Below are 26,389 nucleotides of genomic sequence, written 5' to 3'. Positions count from 1 at the left end.
TGGTCGGTATACCACTGAATATATTGATTTTCAATTTATGCACATGTGGTGAAAGATAAAAAGGAGGAGTATGGCTTTATGATGCATTTGACACAGGCTCATCCTGCTCGTAGAGGCGTCTGAATGCTTTATGGCTGACGTTTCAGGCCGTCTGTTTTGGCGTGCAGCCCAGAGCAGAGGCGCTGAGAACAGCAGTCTATCAAAATGTCATCCACTCAGGAGCAATGACCTGGGAGCCTGTCTGCGCTCCACAACAACCTCAGTTTATTTTCAAGCCTAAACGTTTGCACTCTTACTTTATTTACATACACACATTGTTTTAGTACCGACATCTGCTTCTAATTTTCTGACACATAGTTTAGGTTTCTAACTGGGATGTCATGTGAACAGCAAGGCAGGTGGTGGATAATAGATTACTAAGTTTGTTACTAAACACTGAAATAGCTATGGTACACCAACTTAATCATACAAATATATGCAATGTTAAAGCCTGACGCATGAAGACATGATTTCAGAGCAGGCCAGCTGAAAGAATGTGGTAGCCCTTTTAAGGTCAGGCCTGGCTTAGCCACCAAGTCCCCTGAGAGGCCCAGCTGTAGATTCCCGTAGCTGCTTTTTTAAGGAAATACAAGGATATAATGGACCATAAACCTATGAATGAGTGAATGTGCCTTAAAAGCCAGGTCATTAAAGTATCCTTTAGAGCAGGGGTGTCAAATACATTTTATATAACAGGCCATATTACACTTAGTTCAATGTCAAGTGAGACATAAGTTTAGTAGAACAATAACAAATCAACAATTCCTCCAAAATTGATGAACAGACTGCAATTCATTACCAAAGGAGGGAAAAATCCAAATGATGGTTTTACTTAAATGGGATTATATGTCATGAACATAAACACAATAGACTATAATACTAAAGCAGGCAGAAAATTTAATATCCATCCATCCTCAACCGCTTACTCCTTTTCAGGGTCACGGGAAACCTGGAGCCTATCCCAGGGAGCATCGGGCACAAGGCGGGGTACACCCTGGACAGGTGTCAATCCATCACAGGGTACAATCACATACACACTCACACACCCATTCATACACTACAGACACTTTAGACACGCCAATCAGCCTACCATGCATGTCTTTGGACTGGGGGAGGAAACCGGAGTACCCGGAGGAATGCAAACTCCGCACACACAGAGCCGCGGGAATCGAACCCCAACCCTGGCGTGGCGGTGTGAGGCAAACGTGCTAACCACTAAGCCACCGTGCGCCCCGAAAATTTAATATAGTCTGCAAAATTATTTATATATTAAAAAATGTGCAAGTTGTGATAGCATAAGTATTTACCCGCATTGCTGTGAAACCCCTAAATTAGCTCAATTTGAAAGAGACATGGTTATAGTATTGAATATTTTAGCATGCTATTTTAGTCTATTCCCCTGAGTTTTTTTTTGTTGTATTTTACCCCAAATGTAAAAAGAGCAACTAGCTTTTTTTAATCTTTCAATTCACTTATGATCCACAAAACTATTTTAATTTAGAACTCAAATTCTAAATTCATTTGGTTGGCCAGATTATAACATTTAAAGGGCTGGTTCTTGCCCAAAACTAAATACCTCAACTAAAAAGCTTGTCTAGTATCTACAACCCCAATTCCAAAAAAAGTTGGGACGCTGTGTGAAAGGTAAATATCTCATAAACCCATATGATATTCATATTCTCAGAATCTTTTCATGATATTATGTACTGTAGATGATGAGATATTCATAGTCTTTCCAATTTTACGTTGAAGAACATTATTCTGAAATTGTTCCACAAATTGTAGACGCAGTTTTTCGCAGATTGGTGAACCTCTGCCCATCTTTACTTCTGAAAGACTCTGCCTCTGACCTGTTGCCAATTAACCTAATTAGTTGCAGAATGTTCCTCCAGCTGTTTCTTTTTAGTAACACTTACTTTTCCAGCCCTTTGTTGCCCCGTCACAACTTTTTTGAGACGTTTTGCGGCCATCAAATTCAAAATGACCTTATTTTTTTCTTAAAACGGTACATTTCCACAGTTTAAACATTTGATATGTTTTCAATGTTCTGTTGTGAATAACATATGGGTTTATGAGATTTGCAAATCATTGCATTCTGTTTTTATTTACATTTATTTACATTTTACACAACCTCCTATTTTTTTTGGAATTGGGGTTATATTCACTATTTTGATCAGTGACATGGCTGCTGAAACTAATATACAGTACCCAAGCAGGAGTACAAACTTTTTGCTTAATTATTTCTTTCACGCATTTTTGTTTCCAAAATGCCATTTTACATTTGCATACATAATGAAACGGAAAAGAAATGGATAGATTTTCAACATAATACTAACCACGCTGGCAAGATCATGACATGCACAAGAAAGATTAGAAGGCAGTAACTGATTACATGTGAGTATGAAAATCCCATGGAAAATTGGAACATGGAAATATTACACGTCCAGCATTGGTGAGTAGACTGCAATTCCCAGTAGCCTTATTGGAAACTACTGAAGACAAAGTCTAATTTCCACAACTCTTCTTCCCTGTAATTCTCCAAGCTTTCGGCACCCTATAGCCTACTCTCTTAGCTTAATTCCACTCCTGCAGGTTTGTGATTCTTTGGAAATAGGTAACTTGGTAACTGGCTGTTGCCTGTTGCTGTGTATCTAAGCTTTCCACTCTGACAAAGATCAGCTATCGTTGATGCACTCAGCACAAACTGGCCTGTTATGAAAAGCTGCTAAATGACTCGATCCAAATTTGTGGAACTGGCTCATTATGTTCATGGGTGGGCTGTAAAGTGTGCTGAGTGAAATAGGGGATTTGAGGGAAAAATATAAATATTAAGGAACACCAGCAGTATGGAACACTGCATTGGAGTAAGAAAGGGTAAAGAAGAAGTGAGAGAAAGAGCCGGATAGTCTCACTTCAAAATGCAGCGTCTGCTTGTAATTTAGAGAATACTTGCACAGTCCCATGATTCCAGTGAAGCCACCAGAAGGCATATTGTTCCTAATCTTTAACAGATGGGTGGTCTACAGTGCTTCCATCCTTCTTTGAAGAAATGAGAGCGTGGGCCTCCTCATCCTCAGCAAAGCATTGAAACTCCACCCTAACCTTTTCAAATCTTATTAATGGGCCACTTAAATGACATTACCATCTTCGAATTCAGCAAGACTGCTCTTGAGAATTTTGGCGAAAGTAGATACAGATTGTCAACCATTACAGATTTGTCAGCAATTAAATCCACAACTTAGGCAAAGCATTGAGAAATCTGATCCAGCATAATCCTGTGTAATTAGAGTGCAGGGAAACCCACGTCAGCAGGAGACAACACTGGCTGGTTGTGGTGTGCCTTAACGTAATATTTAGTCAGTGAAGTTTTGGCAGCATAAACCATATAAATGGTCTCATTTGAAATAAACGTGGTCATCATTTTCGTCCCGTACTATACGCAGCACTTTGTATGTCAGCTCACCATCTGTCCATATGGTGCAAACCGTAGTTCCCAGTTCCCTCAAGGCATTTATAAAGCTCCTTTTGTTCCATTGCACTCAAGAAAAGAGTGACTGTACGCAAACATTTCCTAGGCAAAATAACTATGGCTGCATTCGAAAGGCTTTTTTCTGGGTAAAGGCAAGCTTAGCTGTCTTTTCCATGCATCTGGAAGTTGTTCTCAGCAGCCACTCATCAGATTTTTCTATCAGACATTAGTGGCCAGTCTGATTATCAGCATAAGCTGTGCAGTTAAAGAGTGTGGTTCATTAACCTCAGGATTATCACTGTAACAAATCCAATCTGATAAAAACCCATGCTACCACTGCTTATTTCTACAAAGCACAATCACACCTACACCAAAACCAAAACATATGGATTATCTCTTAATTGTGCGATTTGTCTGCAAAGCTAAAGCTGCGGGTCATGGATGAGGTGTACTAACATCGGATCTTGTGTGTGCATGAGATATACTTCATTGAAACTATTGTATTATAATAATGTTTTGGTTCATGCTCATAGTCATGGGTGGCTTTGTAAATATTTGTAAATATTTGGCAGCTTGCATACAATACAAGCCTATCCAATGACAGAAATGCTGCTCCTAGTGGCTATTAAGAGTAATGATGGGCTTGTCAGCAAGAGCAAGAGCCTGGTCATGCTAATCAGCTTTTGGCTGATCAAAACAGTGAATCATGTCAGATAGAATGGAGGGTAGATGACACTAGAATCATTAACTCTCACTGTGGAGAAAATATATCTATTCTCGACTGGTGTACAGAGTAACCTTGCTATTTCTGTTGGCTGCAGCATTTCACCATTCTGTTCTCAGCTGAATCTGACCACTGTCAGATATGATGGATTAAAATCTTGTCCAAGTTGAGCTGAACAGGCCCAAATAAGGCCTCTAAATCTTACCTTCTTTGTCTCTTTGCCCTCTCTCAGGGCTGTCCCGAGATGCCTGCTCCCACTCGAGCCTTTCCTGATCCAACTGAGACTGGCCTGCTGCCTTTTGTTCACCATCCACTTGCAGCTCCTCCGTGCCCTCTGAGTTCTGAAAAAAACACACGAGAGCATAAATGCAGGAAAAAAACTGCATAATAAAATGTATAAAAATTAAAGTCAACACCTGCCTTCATGTTTGCTCATTTGTTGCATTTACATTTTATAATAGTGTTGTACTTGAGGTAGCAACTAAAAGACTATAAGTTTGAGATGTGGAGAATACTTTACAGCATCCATTTAAGAGTCTTAGTAAAGGAAGTAGCTTTGCTTAGTAAAGGAAGTAGCTTTGCTATCGCTTTGCTTGTATTTCCTCATTTGTAAGTCGCTTTGGATAAAAGCGTCTGCTAAATGAATAAATGTAAATGTAGCCAATCAACTACACTGCAATTTGTGGAGCATAAATGCTCTGCTGAGCTTCGACATCTCATAAATGTCATTCAAATGTCTTTTGCATTTTTCTATAACAGACTTTATTTTGGCAAAGTGAGTGGAATTGTAAGTGTGCACTAGGCTATGATATCAAGAACCAAAGTCATATCCAGGGTTACCAAAGTACAATGTATTCCTTCTTTAAATGTAGATCAGCTAGCTGCCTTACTGGTAAAGTTAAATAAAGTTAGCTATGTAGCTAAACAACCAAAACAAGCTAACATTGGCTAACCAATAGGGCAAACTTAACTGTTACTCACCTTATACGCTAGCTAACAGGAACTGAAGCTAGCACTTTGTTAGCAGTTTGTTTATCTTTTTTTTTTTTTAATCATCCTTGCCTTGTGTTTTCTTTTCATACTGTACTAACATCCCAACATAGTTTTTAGACTTTTAGTCCCTGTCTTAGTGAACTAGCATGAGGATGTGTTTGTGATAGAGACTGCAAAGCACTTTCGAAATCGCTCTGGATAACATCATTTGCTATATAATGGGAATGTTAACAACTATAACAAGCTAACCACTAGAGCAAGTTTTCCATTGTTTATTTTAAGAAGACTTGTTTATTTGTCACACATACATTACAGCACAATGAAATTCTTTTCTTTGCATATCCCAGCTTGTTAGGAAGTTGGGGTCAGAGCGCAGGATCAGCCATGATACTGTACCCCTGGAGCAGAGAGGGTTAAAGGGTCTTGCTCAAAGGCCCAACAGTGGCAGCTTGGCAATGCTGGGGCTTGAACCCCTCACATTCTGGTCAGTAACCCAGAGCCTTAAGCGTTGAGCCACCGCTGCTCTACTTTATTCCCTAGTTAACATGTACTGCTATAACTAGGTAGACAGTTTAGTAATGAATATCCTACAAAACACATCAAGCACGTATTTAAATATAAATCCATTGACTTGTGCGATTTCTTTTCTTGCTGTACTAACCTCCCCCTAACAGGGTTTAGCTCAATGGCATTATTAGCACCTGACCTGTTGAACTAGCATGAGGAGGTGTTTCTGATAGAGCCTACAAAGCACATTCTGGATAAGGGTGTCTGCTAAATGTTCTAAATGTTTTTGTACAAATATACAGTGAAGAAAAGTAAATAACTACACAACTAGGGATCTTATGTACTTTTGAGAAAGGCCAACCGACTAGAGTGAAAATGTGCCAGCCATCTTCTCAGAGTCCAAGGACAAGTAGTCTGCTCTTAAAAGCTTGTGGTTACCCAAAATGGGCTGTTGTCAAACCAGCAACAGGATCCAATGGGAACACCAGACCAATTACTGAAGAGGAAGAACAGAGCAAATGGAACAATAATGCCCTGTGTGGCAGGGTGGCAGAAAAACCAAGGAGGATTTTCAGTAAACACCATGCTCTAGAGTATGTCAGACCCAGCAACACATGAAGACAGAAACAATCCAGTGCTATGAGGAATGCACATATCAGTATAGGTTGCTGAAACAAAAGAAAGACAAGGTGCAGACTTTTGAGGATGAAAAAGTACATGTTCTAGACATAGACGCTAGCTAGTTTGAAAGAAGAATAAAGAGGCCATTTATGTCAATCTGGCTCAACCATCTCTGAACAGATAGGAAGGTCAGTGACACCACCTATTACCCAATCACAGTGTTGTCCTGGCACGTTTAACAGGGTGGTTTCACACCTCTGACCCTGCTCTCACATCAATCTCATGATCTTACAGGTGAAACAAATGCTGTGTTTAAAGTGCAATCATTTTCCCACCATTCAGTAGCTCTTTGGATGAATGGTGAAACGTCTTTGTGATTGAAACAAGCAATATTGCCAAGACTTACATACTGTATGCTGCGTTCAATTAAAGTTTGTAACTCAGACTGTCCGAACTCTGACTAGAAAAAAACAAAGAAATGTCCGTCAACTTGAAATTCCTAGTCAGGAAGATGTCCTCAACCCCTATGTTCATATGATGTCTTGTAAACACGTCCGCTCACACAGTCAAAATTAAATAAAGCATTACTTTAAATGAGTTCATAGTAGTATTTAATTTCGATCACTCTACATAGACACATTAGTTTGTTACATCTATAACACTGTCCATACAGTTTTCTGTTTTAAGAAAGTAAATACATTATACGTTCATGATTGCTAATGTTAGCTGGCTAGGGTGTTCCTAACAAAACATACGCTTTCGTGGAGGCATCCATGTTTTTCCACTTCATTACTTGAGCGCACCAAGATTGAAAATGACATAACTTTAGACTCCCCACTTCTGAGTTATGATGAATGCAGCGTAATTACTACAAGGCATTCGTCAGGTCCGGGATATTGTAACCCTTCACAGTTGTATTGATATTGAGTTGCCAGATTATTAGATACCAGTGTAGCAGTGGTGAGTGGTATAAATGTGCTTGAGCAGGGTGAATTCCTCTTGTCTTTTAAAGATAAAAAGATTTCATTGTGCTTTCAGTTTTGGCATGAACAAGGTGCATTATTTACTCTATCGTTATTTTACCCCAAAATGTCTTTGGAGAGGAAATTAAAAGTAGATAGACTAAGCACACATTGTCTAATCAAAATCAAAATTACACTAAAGAACAGATGACAGACCTGAACGTTTAGCGGGGTTTTTTTGTTTGTTTGTTTGTTTTTTAACAAATGGGTTACAACTTTTCTGTTTACCACATTTGGTATTCAGAAGAAACAACATAAACTATGTAGAGCATTACATACATATTTGTAATACTTAAAAAAATTTGGAATCACAAATACCGCTGTAGTGGTTTGAACCAAATCACTTTTATTATGTCATCAGAGTGACCTCTTGATATAATGCATGCTCAACCCTAATACTTTCGTTATTGAGCTATTGATAGATTAGGTTTTAGCCCTCTCATCTAATATCACGACCAGCTGTCAGTGTAACCATTATTATTTAAAATCTTTCATTGCAGGTACTGATCTAGGTCCTCATTACAAGGAAATAATTTAGTCTTTTTTTGTTTCTTGCTTTAATTAATTTTATATTATTCAATACTGCTTTTAAGACAGGGCTGTACTGGGATGCGAGCCTGACAGCTGCTGTGAGGAATAGGGCCTGCATCGTCTCTTTGGTCATGGAGCGACGTCTTAATCAGTGCTACTCTGTTTCCTAGGCTTGTTGGACATCCAAAATTCCTCACGAGCACTGAGGAGAGACCGGCCTCACCATTCGTCATGGTACCCAGCCAGAGCCCAATCTCTCATCAACATACCCACTTCTCCTCTCCAAGCTCGCTCTGTCTCTGAGCTGTATGACAAATGTCTTTTATTTACTCTCCGATTTTTTAATCCCTCTGAAAATCCCTGATAATTCTCTCTTTATTTCTTTTTCTTAAAATAAGACCGTAATAATCAATATATGTTTCTCCTAGAATTATTGGACTTTGGAATTAATAAAACATGATTATCCTGATGGACATTTGATTATTCCATCTCCTCGTTGGTTCATTCCCTGCTTTTTCTAATCGACAATAGGACGACATGCTGCACATTTTTGTTTTGTTTCCGGATTCTGTCTCCTTATCTTCTTAAACTCCTCCACACATAACCGCACACGCAAAATCTCTTCTCGTCTCTGGAATGTGTTTGTAATTACAAACAGATACTGTGCAAAGAGGTCATGCCAAGTAGGCTAGTGGAAAGGCAAGGATATCATTAGTAATCTTTTCATGAAGGACTGTTAGTGAAAAGAGAGATGGCTCCTGGTTTATCTGATTTGTCTGCGAGAAAAGTCAGTAAGTGAAAGTTCTTTTCAAAAACAACAGCCTTGTTCTTGTTGATATGATATCAGTAGTTGGCTTAATAAGTAAAATGGTGTATGCCCTTTATTTACAACCAGATCTATGTCATCATCAGGATATACATATTTTAAAAAGTTAAATCTTGTTATTCGTTAACAAGCACCTGGCATCCAAGATTTCACACCGATTGTCCCTTGGTGTTTACAATGAAGTAGAAACAAACAATAAATACATTTTTTTTTAAAAAACACTATGAAGGCCTCATTCACTCACCCAGTGTTGGCTGGGCATGGCCAGTGAGCTCAGCATGTCTGCCATGGCACCTAAAATATGATCGGTACGCCCCTGGTTCTTCTGAAGAGGTTTCATTTTTGCAGCAGTGCTCCCGTGTCTGTTTCTATCTTCCTCCTGTCTTCCAGTATCCCTCTTTCCTTCCTCCGGCACACTACGGCACAGCTTTGAGCAGCAGGCCAACTCCTATTTGCCTGGCCTACTGCAACTCTCCTGCACATAAATAATTGATTGTGGAGTAGCTGAGGGTGCTTTTGTCTGGGATGACACGTGCCTTTTTTATTCCAGTACTCCTCTCTCTGGCTGTTGCGTCTTGGAGAAATGTACAGCGCAATTGACTCAGGCCTCGTCCCGAATCTCTGTCGTCCCTCACCGTAAGGTCACTTCACAAAGCATCACTGCACGGGTTTAAATTCATTTCTTTCGGTTCTTTATCATTTTCCTTTCTCCTCATGCTCTTTGGCTTTTTCCTACCTTTCTTGCTATGTGAGGACTGACTTTCTAAAGTCTGGAGTCTCTGAAGTCTCAGTTTCTCTAGCCTGTTATTGGCTGCGTGCATCTACCACCCCTTCAAAAGTCCACTCCTCCCTCTCCCCCCATACATCGCTTTCTCCCTAGTGTTCTCTCTTGCACAAGACGTTGATCCAGTGAGTGGCTTTTTGTTTCTCCTCCTCTTCTTTGTTTCTTCCTGCCATCCACAGATCAGATCTTCTCTCGTTATCTGTGTTCTAAACCCATTTAGCGGCACATGGCTTGTGTAAACACCAAATAAGGCAGCTGGAGCCAACACTAGGGAACAGGGGAACCACAGACAAACCTGTTATGAGTTATCCACAGTGTCCATCTCCTAGGATTAAACTCGCATAAAAACAGGAATCTGTGAACTTTTGCCACTGAATAGCACTCTCTAGCCATAAGCTGAAACAACAAGTGTGATAAGTGTATGGATATATGTGTAGAATGTGCGTTCCATCATCCATCATCCTTATCTGTTATCAGGACTCAAATAAATAGACTATAAATTTTGTTTAAACTGCTTCACCTTTTCCCGTACAGAGCAGACATACACATTCCACTGTCTGCAGCTTGTTCCTTCCACATCTGGCCCAGAGTCAGAATAACACCAAAGATTTACAAACGTTCGTGCTCATTCTCAGCAGCCAAAACCTCACACGGGAGAATCAAATGTAACTTTTCCTACACATAAATACTCCTAAGATGATGCCCAACCGTGAGCTTTCAGAAACACTGAGTTAAATGGTATGATTGTAAGGGTGGAGAGGAACAAATTAAAAAAAAGGAAAAAAAAAGAAAAAGGGAACGAGTTTAAAATAATCTGCTCCAGCCACTCCACGCAGGAGCAGAGATGTGTTAAAATGGCTCATGGAAACACTGCCAAGAGTCTAATAATAGTTTAGCACATGGTTTTGTTTAGAACTGGCACTTTGTCTAAACTTAGAGCTCGTAGGCCCTTCTTGTTCATCCCCCAGCTCAGCCTGGGATCAAACGCCAGTCTTTGAGAGGGCAGAGAGCAAGCCGTGTCAAAACCATCATGATAAGTCACTGTTTTTCACTGACAACCCTGCTATTTAAAAAACCCCCACAGATTTCTGTTCTTTTCCAATGGTTTTGTAATGGGTTGTAATGGTATTTTGTGTTTTCCATGTGGGTTGATGATGTCCTAATTGAGAAAACCATTTAGCAGATCTGTGAATGACTCTAGACATGTTTAATTGCTTTCAAATGAGATTCACTGGTGTCTCACAACCATCTGCTATTCTCTGATGGAGTCCTTGTGGTGATGAGATTTAATGGAAGGTTTAATGGTGATTCAGTGAACTTAATGGACGTTTGACATCAAAATTTCAAGAATATAAAAACCCTGACCTCATTGTCTGATAAATATTTCATTAATATACAACAATTCAGTTCATTACAAGCTGAAATCTGGATCCGGAATCCATTAAATTTGGATTTTTATTTATTTATTTATTTATTTATTCATTTTGTAATAGGTTTCAAGGTTCCGCAGCTAGATTAATCAGGAAATAAAATGTTTTACTACAAAAGCTGGAAAACTAACATGTTTTCACTTAGCATTTTAGGTCGATTACAGGTTAGCAGTTCTCCTCATGTTGCTAACCTGACTCGGACCAAGAAGATCTGGTCATTTCTCTCCATGGAGGCCTCTCAGGTGCTTATTTAGTCTGTAGTCATCTTGAGATTGGACTACTGCAACTAGCTTCCCCCTGCACACCATCAGACTCACCAAGAGTGCAACTGCATGACTTGTTTTCAATCTCCTCAAGTTCTCCCATACAACACTATTAGCCAACATTGGTTCCTGTAGCTGTCTGGATCAAACTTAAAACACTAATGCTTGTTTACAATGCCAAAAATGGACCAAAACACGCATACATGTAGGCACTTATTAAATACCAGTCTGCACCACTGTAGGACTTCAATTTAAATACTTTATTACAGCCCACTGCTCTCCTATAACAAAGACAGCTAAAGGTTAAATACGTGTTTTAATTTATGATTTCTATATCTCTGACTACATTTAATTCATTATCTGTTGACTTACTTATCTGACTCCATATAATAATCGTCTAGTTAATGCTAGAAGTGTAAAATCTCAGTGTTCTAATAGTATTTACTCTAAAGCAGCTTCAAGCAAAGCTTTCATTAAAATGGCGTTTCTACTTCAGAGGCTTTTATAACTTCATTATTATACCGTTATTTTGTTAGCTCAGAGGTTTTTTATCAACGTGCAAGCCTGGGCCTTTCCTATTTTACTTGTCAGAGGTTCTGTTTAAACGTGCAAGTAATAGCCTTTTCTTTTAGCTTGTCAGAGGTTGACTTGAAACGTGCTTAATGTACTATAACTTTAGCTTAAGTAATTATGTCTAGTAAGTATACACCACATGTAGATCATGCACTCTTAGTGCATCATACTTTTTCAGAAGAACCACTGAGTATTTCGAGATAGAAATAACAAATGAATGTATTAAACAGAATCACAGATGATGGTATACATAAAATAGAAACAAATGTAACTTATTAGAAGGTTGACCAACGTCTGACATGGGATGTGTGATGATAATAGCATTGATGGCATAAAGGCAGCGTCTGATGTGACCAGCCCCTTCCTTGATGTTACCAGCCAACTTTGGGTTATATCAAACATACTCTCTTATACCCCTGAGCCTCATTGAAATGTATTGTGACCAGGATAGCAAATGGAAAAGAAATGGTATGTTTTATGGCAGGGTGGACCCCCAGCTAATTAGCTCACCCTAAGGACATGTATATTAATTAAGTTCCTGAGAATGAGTCGGTGGGAACAAAAGGAAAAATGTCTCCCATGCAAACCAGGGGTGCCAACATGTCTGTCTGTGTGTGTGTGTGTGTGTGTGTGTGTGTGTGTGTGTGTGTGTGTGTGTGTGTGTGTGTGTGTGAAGAAAGAGCATATTGCAACATATATTGTAAATGTTGTTTCCTAAACCTATATGATATTTATGATATCACCACATCGTTCACCATGATATATGGATTAAATTAATACCAAACATGCCCTGAGGAATATTGTACTTAAACACAGTTTAAATGACCATTTTTAGTTCACCTGGTCTCTCTGAAACACATTCCTGATTCTTTTAATCCTTAATCAAATTACTGCCATAATTCACATCTCTACTACACCACGTTCCCTTTAAGCCTTTGGCACGGCTCGATTTGATCCACCATCCCTCAAGATACAAGGATGAGCTTCAAGATACTCTACTGGCATCCAGATCGTGGAATGACCTTCCCCTGGCGGTCCGGACAGTTGAGTCCAGACGCTGTCTGTCTTTGACGAAAACTGAATATCCATCTCTTCACCAAGCAGTTAAATGGGCACTAATTTAAAAAATAAAATAAATTAAAAAATAAACCTTGACTTTTTTTGTTGCTGTATCATGCATAAAGCTTTAGCTTGAGAGTATTCTTAGACTATGACTTTTTTGTACTAGCATGAGGATCTGTTTTTGATGGAGACAGAAGCACTTCTGTAAGACTCTCTGGATAAGGGTATCCTATAAATACAGATATTCAGCATAACTTGTTACACAGTGCAATGAGATTCTTTTGAAATTAGGTCAACGAAGCAACTCGTTTTCAGTTGCTTGTTACCTTTGTGTTGACTCCCTCTTCTGGCACAACAAGGAAAGACACTCATTCAGAGCACATTAAAGTCAAGACGAGATAACTGACAATATGGACACTACAGTACAGTAATGACATACAAGGACAATTACAAAACTGTAACCAATAATATATAATAAAGCACATAGTTTGTATCTATATAGTAGTAGCGTCACCCTTATTTACGAATGGATCCACTTGCGAAAACAAAAAAAAAAACAAAAAAAAAACCTGCATTTTTCTCTGAACTTGTGAGTTGCACTCTTACACAGCCTCTCTATTAAATGCCAGGTCAGCCCAACTTCCTCTCTCTCTCTCTCTCCTTCTCATTTCCTGCTTCAGGTCAACCAGGGGAGAACAGGGCTGGGGCGTCTTGCTCTTTTCCTGCTCAACTCAGCTCCCTCCTCTTGTTGTCTCACAAGTTTAAGTGACCCTGGCTGAGCAAGCACACACTCCCTACACATTTCCTATCGTCCATCATCACGTCTGTTGATCAAGCTGTACCTCCTCAAGCAGAAAGATTAGTGGAAATATAGCACAGAAGAACTACACTGTGGAAAAAACAACAACAATATCATAACAAGTGAAAAGACATTTCTAGGAAAATATTTATTTTATATTTCTGATTACAAGATTATAAAACAATTATAAGCTGCTTCAGCTCATTTTATAACAATCTCATCATAAGATAGATTAGATACATTCTAAAAAAAAAAAAAAAAACAATTTTGAAGATGTTTTCACGTCCCGAGATCTTGTTTTTTCCCTTAATTTATTCTTTAATTCTTCTGTTTTATTATACATTAAAAGAAGGTGTAGAATTATAGTCAAATATGTTAATTTAGTTGAGGTCTTACAAAATAAAATGATATAAATATGTATTGCAGTATAGGCATTAAACACAAGTCAACACTAAACAGTAATTAAATTAAACATGTCCAAAAAAAGTAGATATAATAAAATAAAATAAAATGCCTTACATAAAGACAACAATTAAATAAGTAATTCTTTTTTTTTATTGAGGACAAATGAGAAGTTATCATTTTTGATTGGGCGTGAACTAAACAAGTACATAACTTTTTCTTAACCAGTGCTCAGTGCTAGAAAATCAGTAGTAATTAAGTTTAGAAATTCGTTCAGTTTCGGGTTTCAGTATGAGTTTACTGCTCTGGATTTCTTCATAAGGTTCTGTCTACCTATTCAGTGACTAGTTTTTAATTGAATATAACTTTTGTTATTATATATCTTGTTTTTTATTAACATATTTGAATAAATAACTTATTAAAGAAACTTGAATTGTGTACCGTGTCTTGTTACAAAAAGTCATCCAAACATCAAAACAAACCATTTTATAATATAGATAATAGATAGATAATAGATGTTAAGTGTGCTACATATAATGTAATGTGATGGATCGGATTGCTGTGGCTGTAACTTATACAATAAGGAGTATTAGACAATTTCATTCAAAAAATGTCGAAAACATCTGTTGGTTAGAAGCAGAATTTCACCAGGAAAAAATGCTAATTGGAATCCATCCATTCATCCATCCATATTGTGTACCTCTTATCCTACGCAGGGTCCCGGGAAGCCTGGAGCCTATCCCAGGGAACTCGGGGCACAAGGCGAGGGACAACCGATCACAAGGCACAATCACATACACATTCACACACCCTTTCGCACACTACAGACAATTTGGAAACACCAATCAGCCTACAGTGCATATCTTTGGACTGGGGAGGAAACCAGAGGACACAGAGAAAACCCCCGAAGCACGGGGAGAACATGCAAACTCTCCGCACACAGGGCGGAGGCGGGATCTGAAGCCCCAACCCCGGAGGTTGCTTTAATGGGAAGCATTAATAGAACCTAGAAATTAAAAATGTAGTTTTAGACCAAGTAAATATGTGATAGATTACAATAAAAGCTACATTTTAAGAAACATCCATTATGATACGTGATGAGTCTATCATAGCATCTGTTACTCAGCTGTTCATGTTCATTAAAAAATGTACAAAAGTAATCCATCAGTATGTCACTGTGAAAACAGTAGGGGGCAGTAGGATCAGTATGAGTAATGCCTTTTCTATCTATACACTCTTATGTATCATGTTTCGTAGTTGATTTCACAGGATAAACAGCAGTTATGGCTTAATATTGGTAAAGTATAAGTATGTATGTCTTAAGTCTGTGTGCATGTGTGTGTGTGTGTGTGCGTGTGTGTGTGTGTGACTGCAGCAGTCGTTTGTTTATATCAGTAGCAAACATACAGTATTTCCATGGAGTCCCCATGGTGATACACTTGTTGTTTTTAAAAGTGTTCTATAAATAAACTTTAACTTTGAATTTTTACCATCGCCTCTCACTGGGATTGACAGGGGTGAAATAATCTGAGACAGATTCTTGTCATTACACTCAACTTTTCTTACACTCTGTGCTACTCTGGAAAGAAATGAAGGGGTAAAGATAGAGAAAATAAGAAGGCCAAAAAAGATGGAAAAACCAAGGGCTCTCAACTCCACTTTAACTGCAGAGAAAAAAAGCCTGTTGCTGTTTCTGACAACTAATCCCCAAATCTCTTATAATCAGGATGAGCAGGAGCATGTTGCCTGACTTAAGACAGCATTTGTGTAAAGCTTTGGGAATGTTCTTCAGCTAAGTGACCTGGCTGATGGAAAACTGTAGTAGGAATTGGAAACAAACAGGACCAACACTTTTGTCTGTGTGTGAAAGGCCAGTCAATAGCAAGAGGAGGATAAGCAAGTCGACACAGGAGACAAGTGTGACTGCAGAAGAGACATCTGCACTTTCTACTGAGAATATATTATGGTAAGGCAATAAGGGGCAAGCTTTCTTTGTTTGTCAGGTAAAGAGGAAGGAGCAAAGAGAGAGATAATACAGGTTAGCTCACTAAGTGGGGTTTGTGATTTATTTATTTTGTTAGTTACTTGGTGCAAATCGCAACCCACAATTATCAAATTTATTATACTTATTATTTACTTCTTGTAGCTGTTAGCCTGGTCCCTTGAATTGAAAGAGTTTAATCCAAAACTCAATAATCCAAAAATAAATCAATAGCTCAATAATTCTCCAAATTATGTCAACTTGGAACATAACCTGTTCTGTTGGTGGAAGGTTCAGGAACAGAAAGCTGTATGGATCTAATAAATTAACCAAATATTACTGTACACATTCAATAATGTTAATGAAATTAATCGGTACTGAGGATTCAGAAAGCGTCTCTCTGGCTACAACAGAATCCCCGGCTTAAAAAAATACATCGCAACTGAGCCAGAAAGCCTTTTTGTAAATTTGAAAAAAATCATTGTTTGAATTGGAAATATATTTGACTACATTAAATTGTTGTGACATCGTGAATTTTATGTCAATGCACATAACATGTAAGCTCCTCACACGAAATGTTCATTCTTGACTCTTAATGATAAACTAATTTGCTATTTAATTAGCATAGTCACCTATGCCTTTTTTAACTATTCGGTTTATATTAGTGAGGAATAATATAATCTTGTTTTTGGTTTTTTTTTTTATTCCGCATATTGTACAGTTTTAACATTTTGTATTAGGAGTACAGCATGAGGAAAGACCTGCCTAATGTTTTGTTAGAGCTGTCCTGTGTTTGTTCTGCCAGTTGAACAAATCTGTTGTTGGAACTAAACTGAGGCTGATTTGGTTCTGCAAGATCAGACTGTTTATTTAAATGAAAAACAGTGTTTTGCCATCTTCACTCACTGCCTGCCCCATCACAACACCCCTCTCTATCACCCCGCAACAGTTACAATATGTTATCACCAGTAAGAGTTAAATATAGCCAGTCATTGAAACTTAACAGCCATGTAAGTGTCAAATGCTGAATTAGCAAAGCTGGCTTGCAGCCCTCTTGCAATATAACGTACACTGACAAGAAACACATTAACTCAGTCTAGATAAAGCACTTAATGTGTGTTGTGAGCAAAGGACACTTTCTGAGCTGTTGTCCCAGGAGACACAGGGTTTAAAATGTCATTAGACTTTAGCTGTTTGATGTCAAAGAATGCAGTTATAGTAAAAGGCCATTTCATTCATTCTCCTTCTTCAGAATTAAACAGCATTCAGGGCCTTATACATTAAGCTGATGTCAAAGCCCAGTCTTAACTGGACACCCTGGATGGGGGGGCAACCCAACTCAGGGCACAATTGCACACACGCTCACACACTACGGATAACTTGGAAATGCCAATCAGCCTACAGCATGTCTTCCATCCAGATTCCACCCCATCTTTACTTCTGAGAGACTCTGCCTCTCTAAAATACTCTTTATACCCAATCATGTTACTGACCTGGTGCCAATTAACCTAATTAGTTGCAAAAGGTTCCTCCAGCTGTTTCTTTTTACTAACACTTACTTTTTCAGCCTTTTGTTGCCCCTGTCCCAATTATTCTGAGACATGTTGCGGTCATCAAATTCAAAATGACCTTATTTTTTTTTCTTAAAATGGTACTATTTAGTCAGTTTAAACATTTGATATGTTTTCTATGTTCTATTGTGATTAATATAGGTTTGAGATTTGCAAATTACTGCAGTCTGTTTTTATTTACATCTTACACCGTGTCCCAACATTTTTTCAATTGGAGTTGTAATATTAAATTTATTATTATTATTGTTGTTGTTGTTGTTGTTGTTGTTAGTATTATTAAATTTAATTGAGAAATCATTTTGAAAGACAACTGCACTGTATGTGAAAATTATTTCTTCGGTGCTGAGTCACTGTGATGCTCAGTTAAATGTGCTTGGTAAACTTTTTTTTCATTACTTTTTTTATTTATCAAGAAAAGTATTTTTTTTTATTCATCCATGAAAATCATGTTCTAAGAAACGCCTTGTTCATTGATAGTTTTACTATCTGTTACAGCAGCAGATTACCACCTGTCAGTCAACGCTCCAGTCACCTCATCTGCCATGGTCAGGCACTTTTAATCTATCTCCATAGCACTCAGACCCTTGGTGCTCTCTGACAGCAAGGGTATGCTGAGTTTAAAAATAAAAAAGCTGGGCTATTACTGTATGTTGCAATATATTAAACTACTGTATATTGGCCAGATGTCATCTATGATCAATGTAGCCTGACCGGCAATTCCAACATCGTCTTTGCAGGATTCTGGACTGGCTGCAGCTTGGATACAAACAGGGATGGAGCTCCTGCTCTGTGTGTGATCCATCGCTCTCGGGACCCAGATGGCTAATGTTAAAGTCATCGTGCATGAGGATCCAGATCTGGGCTTTGGTCCAGATGAGGATGACTCTGAGTCTGATTCTTGGGATGATTCAGACTCTGGGAGCATACTCTCGGATGACTCTGTCCTCCCTGACTATAAGCTGGAGGACAATATGGAGGGCACGGTCAACACTCTGTATCAGGCATGTGCAAAGAACCACGCCTCGTTCCTGTGCAAAATGCTGGAGCAGGGCGTGACTCAGGAACAAGTCATGGAGCTGGACATCAACGGCAGGGTAGGAGTTCAGCTGCCTTTTAAATCTTAATCTAATGACAGAAAATGTCTAAGAATGCATAAGACTTTAAAGATGAGGATAGCGATTTGGGGATTTTGTCCTGCTTTTTGACAGAATGGCCTTATGCTGGCAGTTTCCAAAGGCTTCGTAGATATCGTGTATGGCCTGAACGGGTGTCCGTTTTTAGATATTAATCATCAAGATAATGATGGAAACACAGCACTCATGATTGCAGCACAAGCTGGTAAGCACTCTTTTAAATGGTTTTGCTCTCATAAATAAATAAATAAATCATAAAACAACAAGAAAAAAACTAATAGCCCCATTATGCTGTACACTGCAGGTTTTGTCACTATCCTAACCTACATTCTGAACTACTATTCTGGTGTGGACATTGAGCTCAGAGACCACAGAGGCTTCACTGCTCTCATTAAAGCAGCCTTACAGGGCAACGACGACTGTGTGGCCTCGCTGCTCATGGCTGGTAAAATTGTTTACCCCATTTTTCTCCCTATTTAGTAATTTCCCATCCCCACCCAGTAGCTAGTTCTCCCTTATCACAGTAGCTGTCAAGCCAAGAATTGAAATTCAATTGCATTTTATCTGTAAAGCAATTTGCAACAATAGACATTGCCACAATGCAGCTTTACACAACACCAGATCTAGAGCTAGATCCCTAATGAGCAGGTCAGAGGCAACAGTGTCAAGAAAAAACTTTCCTGAGAATCCATAAGCAAGAAACAATGAGAGGAACCAGACTCAAAATGGAACTGATCCTCTTCTGGGTGACACTGGCTAGTGAGATTTTGATTCATGTATACAGTCATATAAAGAAAAGACAAATAGTACGATGTGTGAGTCATCTGGAGGACTGTTTCTAAACCTTTGGGGGACATTCTACTTGATATCCTCTCTACGAGCCCCAATCATACTTCTCCAGTTGGAGATCATGAGGGCACCCTGCTAAGGTGCCCTGTTTGTATTAATGTGTTCATTACCATAATAATTCATTGTTTCTGTAGTAACAACTCATTTATAGGGACAGGTGTGGCTGATGAGATACATAATCTTAAACACTAATAATAAACAGATTTTGAACAAGTTTGTTGTGAAGACATTTATTTAACATTTATGGAAGGAGTTTCCATTGCCAGTGTTTTTTAGGAGTCAGTAAGTTTTCTGCCATGAGTCTTGAGGACAGAGGACTTTGCAATTATTAACTTCAAGCGAAAAAAAAGGCTTGTGAGTAAAATGACTATTTACAGCTGCTGTATAGCTGCCAACTTATTTCGTGGTCTAATATAACTTTAAAGGGTTAAACATCATGATGTGTCATTAATTCATAAATTAAAATTTTGAATTGTTGACAAATCGCTTTGGTATAATAGGAATAAAACACCACGGAAGTTGCTGTTATAGGAAAATAATCTACGTCCGGATGGTACTGCATCACACCATCCATTGTGTTTTATTCCTTATTTATATATAAAATTCAGCATTCTTACTGTACCCCCTGGTGGCTTGGAGGCCCTAAGCAACTGCTTACATGGCTTTTTGTTAGAAAGGGCCCTATCGCTGTGCCATATGAAGCCACTATATATTCTTGGACTGCTGCTAATGCAGCATAATAGAAGCATGCTTGAAGGAGAGCTCTAACTTCTCTTTGTTGTATAGATGAGTTAATAGACAGTGATTGACTGTGGGTCACAATTTGATGCAATTTGATAGGGTGGACAATTGGGCTATTTTTAACACATAGGAAATTTATTCTAGAGAACAAAAATTATTACCTATGAGCAAGCTACGTCATACCAACACACATCTGGTACAATCAGCGCACGTTATGTTTAGAAAGAATACAATGCATAATTTCTAAAAATTTGATGTGGTGTTGATAAAGAGTTGCATCATCTTTACATCTGCAAAGCTGGAGAATAACAAGACCTTGAAAAGTATGGTGCTGTCAGATGATGATGCCAACACATGTAGGTTTAAAAGTGAGGTCTAAGGACATTTCTGATCCCTTTAGCTAATCTAGGAGTCATCTCAAAGAGGACTAGATTAAGAATGTGTGGACTTAAAGAGGGACTTACCAGCCAGTCCTATTTAGAGCAAGTTCAATAAAGGCAACAGTTTATTTAAATGAATCTATTTCTGGCCAGCAGCAAAGTAGCCTATATATGCAGGCCTAGTTTGGTCTAAAATAAATAAATAAATAAATAAATAAATAAATAAATGTTATTTTACATTAATGTCAATGCAGTTAAAACTAACATAAGAATATCATAATAATAATAACCTAACAGTATCACTAACACTGTATAACGATCAGCTTATAAAAACAAATGGCAATTACTTCACTTTTGCCACACTGTTAACATCATCGTACCTGACGGTTTGCTTCTAACTCGATAACTTTATGTAACTCTGACAATAAGGTGTAATATAATACAGTGTAAATAAATACCTTGGTGTCTGATACTAAATTAGTGTATAAGTACACTAGTATCTCAACTTCTGCACAACCTGTTTTGATTTATATTTCGTTGATGTGCTTCCATAAGAAGCCAAAAGGGGGCGCAATGATGTTGCTGGTATAACGTGATTCATTATATGGCTCATTACAAAACCAAGATCAAACGAGAGAAAATAACTGGTTGAACTTCTAACATGACTTGTCAATTCTTTAGTGTCATTCCTCTAATCACATACAGACGTTAGGAATGAATTGTAGTACTCCCAAAATCATGGTGCTACAATTTCCATTGCATAACATGAGACATCAGACAAGTGGATAAGTAACAAAAAATCAATAAATACAATAAATAACGACAAAAAAAACTATACGATACACTAGACTATACTATAGAAAACCAAAATCTACTGCAAAGTATTAATGATAATGTAAACTGAGCAGCAGTATGAACATATAAAGTGAATGTGCATGGAAACTTAAATGTAATGTCTCTTGTAAAGTGACTTCTAATTCAAATTAGTCTTGTTAATATAATTATTATGAAATAAAATGACTTCAGTTTACCGTGTTATGAGACAAACACAGAAATTCAGAATAAAATCCCCAGAATTAGAACGTAAGAACCACTGTAATATAAAACATGAGTTTTTCCAGAACTTGTGACCCTGTCTAATTTTTCTTTCTTGTCTCACTGTATTTCAGGTGCAGACATAAATTCAGTAGATGCCACACAGAGGAAGGATGTAAGAGAATGGGCACTAAAAACAGGACACTTTGAAACGTTTATGAGGCTGACACAACTGTCCAGCCGGCCCTGCGCAGAGCAGTTCTGTGAAACCTACGTCCCAGAGTGGCCAAGTCTTAAAGAGCTGGTGAGAAAAGCCACAACCACAAAAAGTGCAGGGCAGAAGGTCGCCCATCATTTGAAGGCCACATTCACTTTCAGTTTTCCACAAGATCCTCAGGAAAACGGCGTCCTGGATCACATGGTGCGTATCACCACGAGCATCCACAGTCCCCTGGTGGTCACAGGCTGCCGTCCACACTGTCCCACGAGCCCACCGGAGATGGGCAAGAGGCATTTAGCCATGCCCAGACCGATGCAGCAGAATCCAGACCGTAAGCTCAAAAACCACAGCAATGGCTCCATCTTCTCAGCCTCCTCCACCATCAGCTCTGGATCATCTGTGTCTCAGGTCTCATGCTACTCAGATACAGAGAGTAAGAGCAGCATGTTCTCCAGGGCCTCCAGCAGGATACGCAGGCTGGTCCCACGTAGCATAGCATGCCACAACAGCATCTTCCCCACCAGCTGCATCCCTCAAATTAAAGTGACCAAGTCAGCTGATCCAACCCCCAAGAAGGAGAAGAAAAGGAAGATGACGAAAGGTTACCTGGAGCCACCTGTCTGGAAGTACAAGGAGGCAAAAATGGAAAAGAAAAAAGAGAAGCAACAGAAGGAGAAGGAGAAGGCTTGTAAGACGAATACGGAAAAATCGGCCAAGAAAAAGTCAAAAAAATGATAAAGAGCTTCCACACGCACATATCTAGAGATTTAGTTCCCATAATATGTGAAGCTAAAAATCTAATGGGACAGACAGTTGCTCTGTGAAATGTAACTTCTTTTTTTTTATTATTATTGCTGTGTAGTAAGGCTGCCAGATGTTTGCATCAGTTTATTCTCAAAATAGCCATGAGAAAGAAACCTTTATTACATTAAAAATGGCAGCTCGGAGATACGGGTTTATCGTGAATGTTATTTCAGATTATGAGTGAATCAGTTACAAATCTAGTCCTATTTATTTTTAATGTTATTATTTCTAATGATTCAAATGCAGTGGTAACATTACAGTTAGTGTTTCTCCTTTTTGCACTTGGAGCATTTTTATTGACGTTACTGTTTAGAAATATATAACGTGGTCTTGGGCATAAATATCTTCTTCTTTTTTTTTTGGAAACAGATGCATAAATTTACTGCCCTTTCTGTAAGATGCTCTCGATAAGAAGCCCTTGCACTAAGGATTTATAAAGTAGGAATCATTCAGAAAACCACAGACACTCTGCAGTATAGCTGTCTTCCTGTGTGTCTCAGGGATGATAATATTTTTTATTGTTGCAGAGCATATTGCTCATTCAGCACCTCTAAGCAAATGTGTCTACTGTGCATTTGCAAACATTTGTATTAAGCCAAAATATATATATATATATTGCATTTTCTAATAGCATTTTGACAAAGCTTGAGCCATTTTGAACCATGGATGTAAAAGTATGCAAAAGTAGTTCCAACAAAATATTTTTTTTTTGTTTGTTTGTTTGTTTGTTTGTTTTTTTGTTTAAACACACATACAAATAATAAACAGCTCTTAAAGTCCCTGGCAACACAGTTTGAAATGTTAAAAAAAAAAAATCTGAGATCTGTCATTACCAATGGTAGATTCAAGAAATATATCTCACTCACTAGGATTTAATTATAACTAAAAGCTACCAAAAGTAATGCAAAGGAAAAACTCTCATAAACTGCTGCATTTATTTGCATGGTTTGGCTCCACTTGTCCCCTTATAGGTAAGAGTCTATGCAAATTAAGACACAGTTCTTCTGACTGATCACCTTTATCCTGTGAAGAAATATTGCTATCCTGATAGACGTGGTCTCTTCCAGGATGACCCCGCCCACACACCAATAGGATGCGATGAATCACTGAATAGTTTCATGACTCACCAATAAACACCAACTGAGGAAATATATTTCAGAAATACTGTGTTCATTTCTCCAGTACAGTTCCAGAGACTTACAGAAGCTGTTCTGGAGGCTCATGGTAGCCAAACATCAGTGTTTGAGACACTTTCTAGGAACACTGTGATACAGAGTTTCCATTATACTGTTGTTTTGTTTACATTGTTTTGAGTCATGAACATTAAATGTGGTGTGCTGTTGTATTGTGTACACTTTTCTAACAGCAAGGTGGTCAAGGAAAGCAGGAACATAAGGTAAGAACTCTACACTCCACTGCTATTTCCCCTGCTTAGCTAGTTTAAAAAGCTACACTGGTCAACAGAGTATGTTACTGCAACATGCAGAAGTAAGTCTGGTTTAAAATTCCCTTTACTGTCCTTCCATTTAATCGAGTACCACAGTCATTTGATTTACGCTGATTTACAAGTGAAACTCTGCAAGTTTAAATTTGTATATACACTGATCAGCCATAACATTAAAACCACTGACATGTGACGTGAATAACATTGATTATCTCATTACAGTGGTACCTGTCAAGGGGTGGGATATAATACTCAGCAAGTGAACAGTCAGTTCTCAAAGATGATGTGTTGGAAGCAGGAAAAATGAGCAAGGACTTGAGCAATTTTGACAAGGGCCAAATTGTGATGGCTAGACGACTGGGTCAGAGCATCTCCAAACAGCAGGTCTTGTGGGGTGTTCCCAGTATGCAGTGGTTAGTACCTACCAAAAGTGGCCCAAGGAAGGTCAACTGGTGACAGCCCAAGGCTCACTGATGCATATGGGGAGTGAAGGCTAGCCTGTCTGGTCCAATCCCACAGAAGAGTTACTGTAGCACAAATTGTTGAAAAGGTTCATGTTGGCTATGATAGAAAGGTATCAAAACACACAGTGCATCGCAGCATGCTGTGTATGGGGCTGCATAGTCCCAGACTGTTCAGAGTGCCCATGCTGACCCCTGCCCACCACCAAAAGCACCTACAATGGGCACATGAGCATCAGAAGTGGATCATGGCGCAATGGAAGAATCATGTGGACGGCATGCACTATGGGAAGGAGGCACCACCTCGCAATGTAAGGATCTGCTGCTAACGTCTTTATGCCAGATACCACAGCACACCTTCAGAGGTCTTGTGAGTCCATGCCTTGACAGGTCAGAGCTCTTTTGGCAGCACAAGGGGGACCGACACAATATTAGGCAGGGGGTTTTAATGTTATGACTGGCCGCTGTTTACTTTGTATACGTATTTATAATGTTGAGCGATTTTACCATACAAACATGAAAAACATTGTCTCAATAATACAGCTTTTTATCATGGTTATAAGTACAATCCCAGCCACTCTGCTAATGCTTACAATGAGGCTAAGAGAGACCGTTTAAGCATCTTAACTTCATTATGTGAAAGAGGAATCCAGATCCACCTCAACCCTGAACAGGATAAAGCAGTTACTGAAAATGATGAATGAATTTATGTTGAGCTCAACACTTATGAGGAAATAGGCTTTTAGTTACAAGGAAGCGATTACACATAATTCCTCTTTTTTTTGGGGGGGGGGGGGGTGTTTATTATTTAAATCATTAGAGAACCCAGAGGAAACTGATCTTAATTCAGAGTGCCCATGCTGTTTATTATTTAAATCATTAGAGAACCCAGAGGAAACTGATCTTAATTCAGAGTGCCCATGCTGACCCCTGCCCACCACCAAAAGCACCTACAAGAGGTCTTCAGAGGTCTTGTGAGTCCATGCCTTGACAGGTCAGAGCTCTTTTGGCAGCACAAGGGGGACCGACACAATATTAGGCAGGGGGTTTTAATGTTATGACTGGCCGCTGTATACTTTGTATACGTATTTATAATGTTGAGCGATTTTACCATACAAACATGAAAAACATTGTCTCAATAATACAGCTTTTTATCATGGTTATAAGTACAATCCCAGCCACTCTGCTAATGCTTACAATGAGGCTAAGAGAGACCATTTAAGCATCTTAACTTCATTATGTGAAAGAGGAATATACAGAAATTTGCTGTGAAACACATGTGAGAGAAAACACCTGCAAGGTCAGAGAAATCCATATGGAACCTTAGTCAAGCTGCCATCTGTTTTTATTATTTTAAGCATTTGCAACTATAAGACTAAATGCATTTTCTTCACAAGTCCACATATTGAACAAATGATTATTTCATCAGTATTGGACATATCGATTGTGGATTGTGTTGTCCCATAGGCTGATTATATGAAGATTTGATGATCTTCCTATAGGACTTCCGGATCATTCAATGTCAATCATCCTTAGTAAATTAATGTGTGCTTCCAAGAGCTGCACAGTTGTTTATCCTCAGTTCTAGTGGGTGCACTGAGTCAATCATTTTGGTAACCCATTCTGTTAGTATAGATTTCACTGTGATTACTTCATGGGCTTGTACTTTATTTCTCCTCTATTGTGCAGTATGGTGATATGTATCAGTATGTATTGAGTAAATGT

General features: G+C 38.5%; 2 protein-coding genes across 5 annotated transcripts in view; one reads left to right on the top strand and one right to left on the bottom strand.

Moving 5' to 3' along the window:
- The window catches only part of arhgef25a (Rho guanine nucleotide exchange factor (GEF) 25a), an 82,061-nt gene extending 72,499 nt beyond the window's left edge, over positions 1-9,562 (bottom strand). For 2 of the 4 annotated variants that reach the window (XR_008387841.1, XM_053642538.1), the window contains exons 1-2: positions 8,977-9,562; positions 4,438-4,573 (exon numbers count right to left, since the gene is read on the bottom strand). Coding sequence is in view for 3 of the 4 variants with exons in the window: in XM_053642538.1 (XP_053498513.1) it covers positions 4,438-4,573; positions 8,977-9,072 (232 nt within the window). In the remaining variant the exon portion in view is untranslated. The remainder of the gene's footprint in view (positions 1-4,437; positions 4,574-8,976) is intronic. The other 2 variants (XM_053642540.1, XM_053642539.1) reach the window with 2 other exon arrangements.
- Positions 9,563-17,804: 8,242 nt separating this feature from the next.
- ankrd33aa (ankyrin repeat domain 33Aa) lies at positions 17,805-22,690 on the top strand. The gene is made up of 4 exons (XM_053644468.1): positions 17,805-18,691; positions 18,806-18,935; positions 19,035-19,175; positions 21,870-22,690. Exons 1-4 carry the CDS (start codon positions 18,416-18,418, stop codon positions 22,688-22,690), a joined length of 1,368 nt encoding a protein of 455 aa, XP_053500443.1. The 5' UTR covers positions 17,805-18,415.
- Positions 22,691-26,389: the final 3,699 nt, after the last annotated feature.

Source organism: Ictalurus furcatus, chromosome 15 (genome assembly GCF_023375685.1).
Source record: "Ictalurus furcatus strain D&B chromosome 15, Billie_1.0, whole genome shotgun sequence".
NCBI classification, from domain to species: domain Eukaryota; kingdom Metazoa; phylum Chordata; class Actinopteri; order Siluriformes; family Ictaluridae; genus Ictalurus; species Ictalurus furcatus.
The sequence above is the reverse complement of the archived record's forward strand: the minus strand, read 5'-3'. Positions and strand labels throughout refer to the sequence as shown.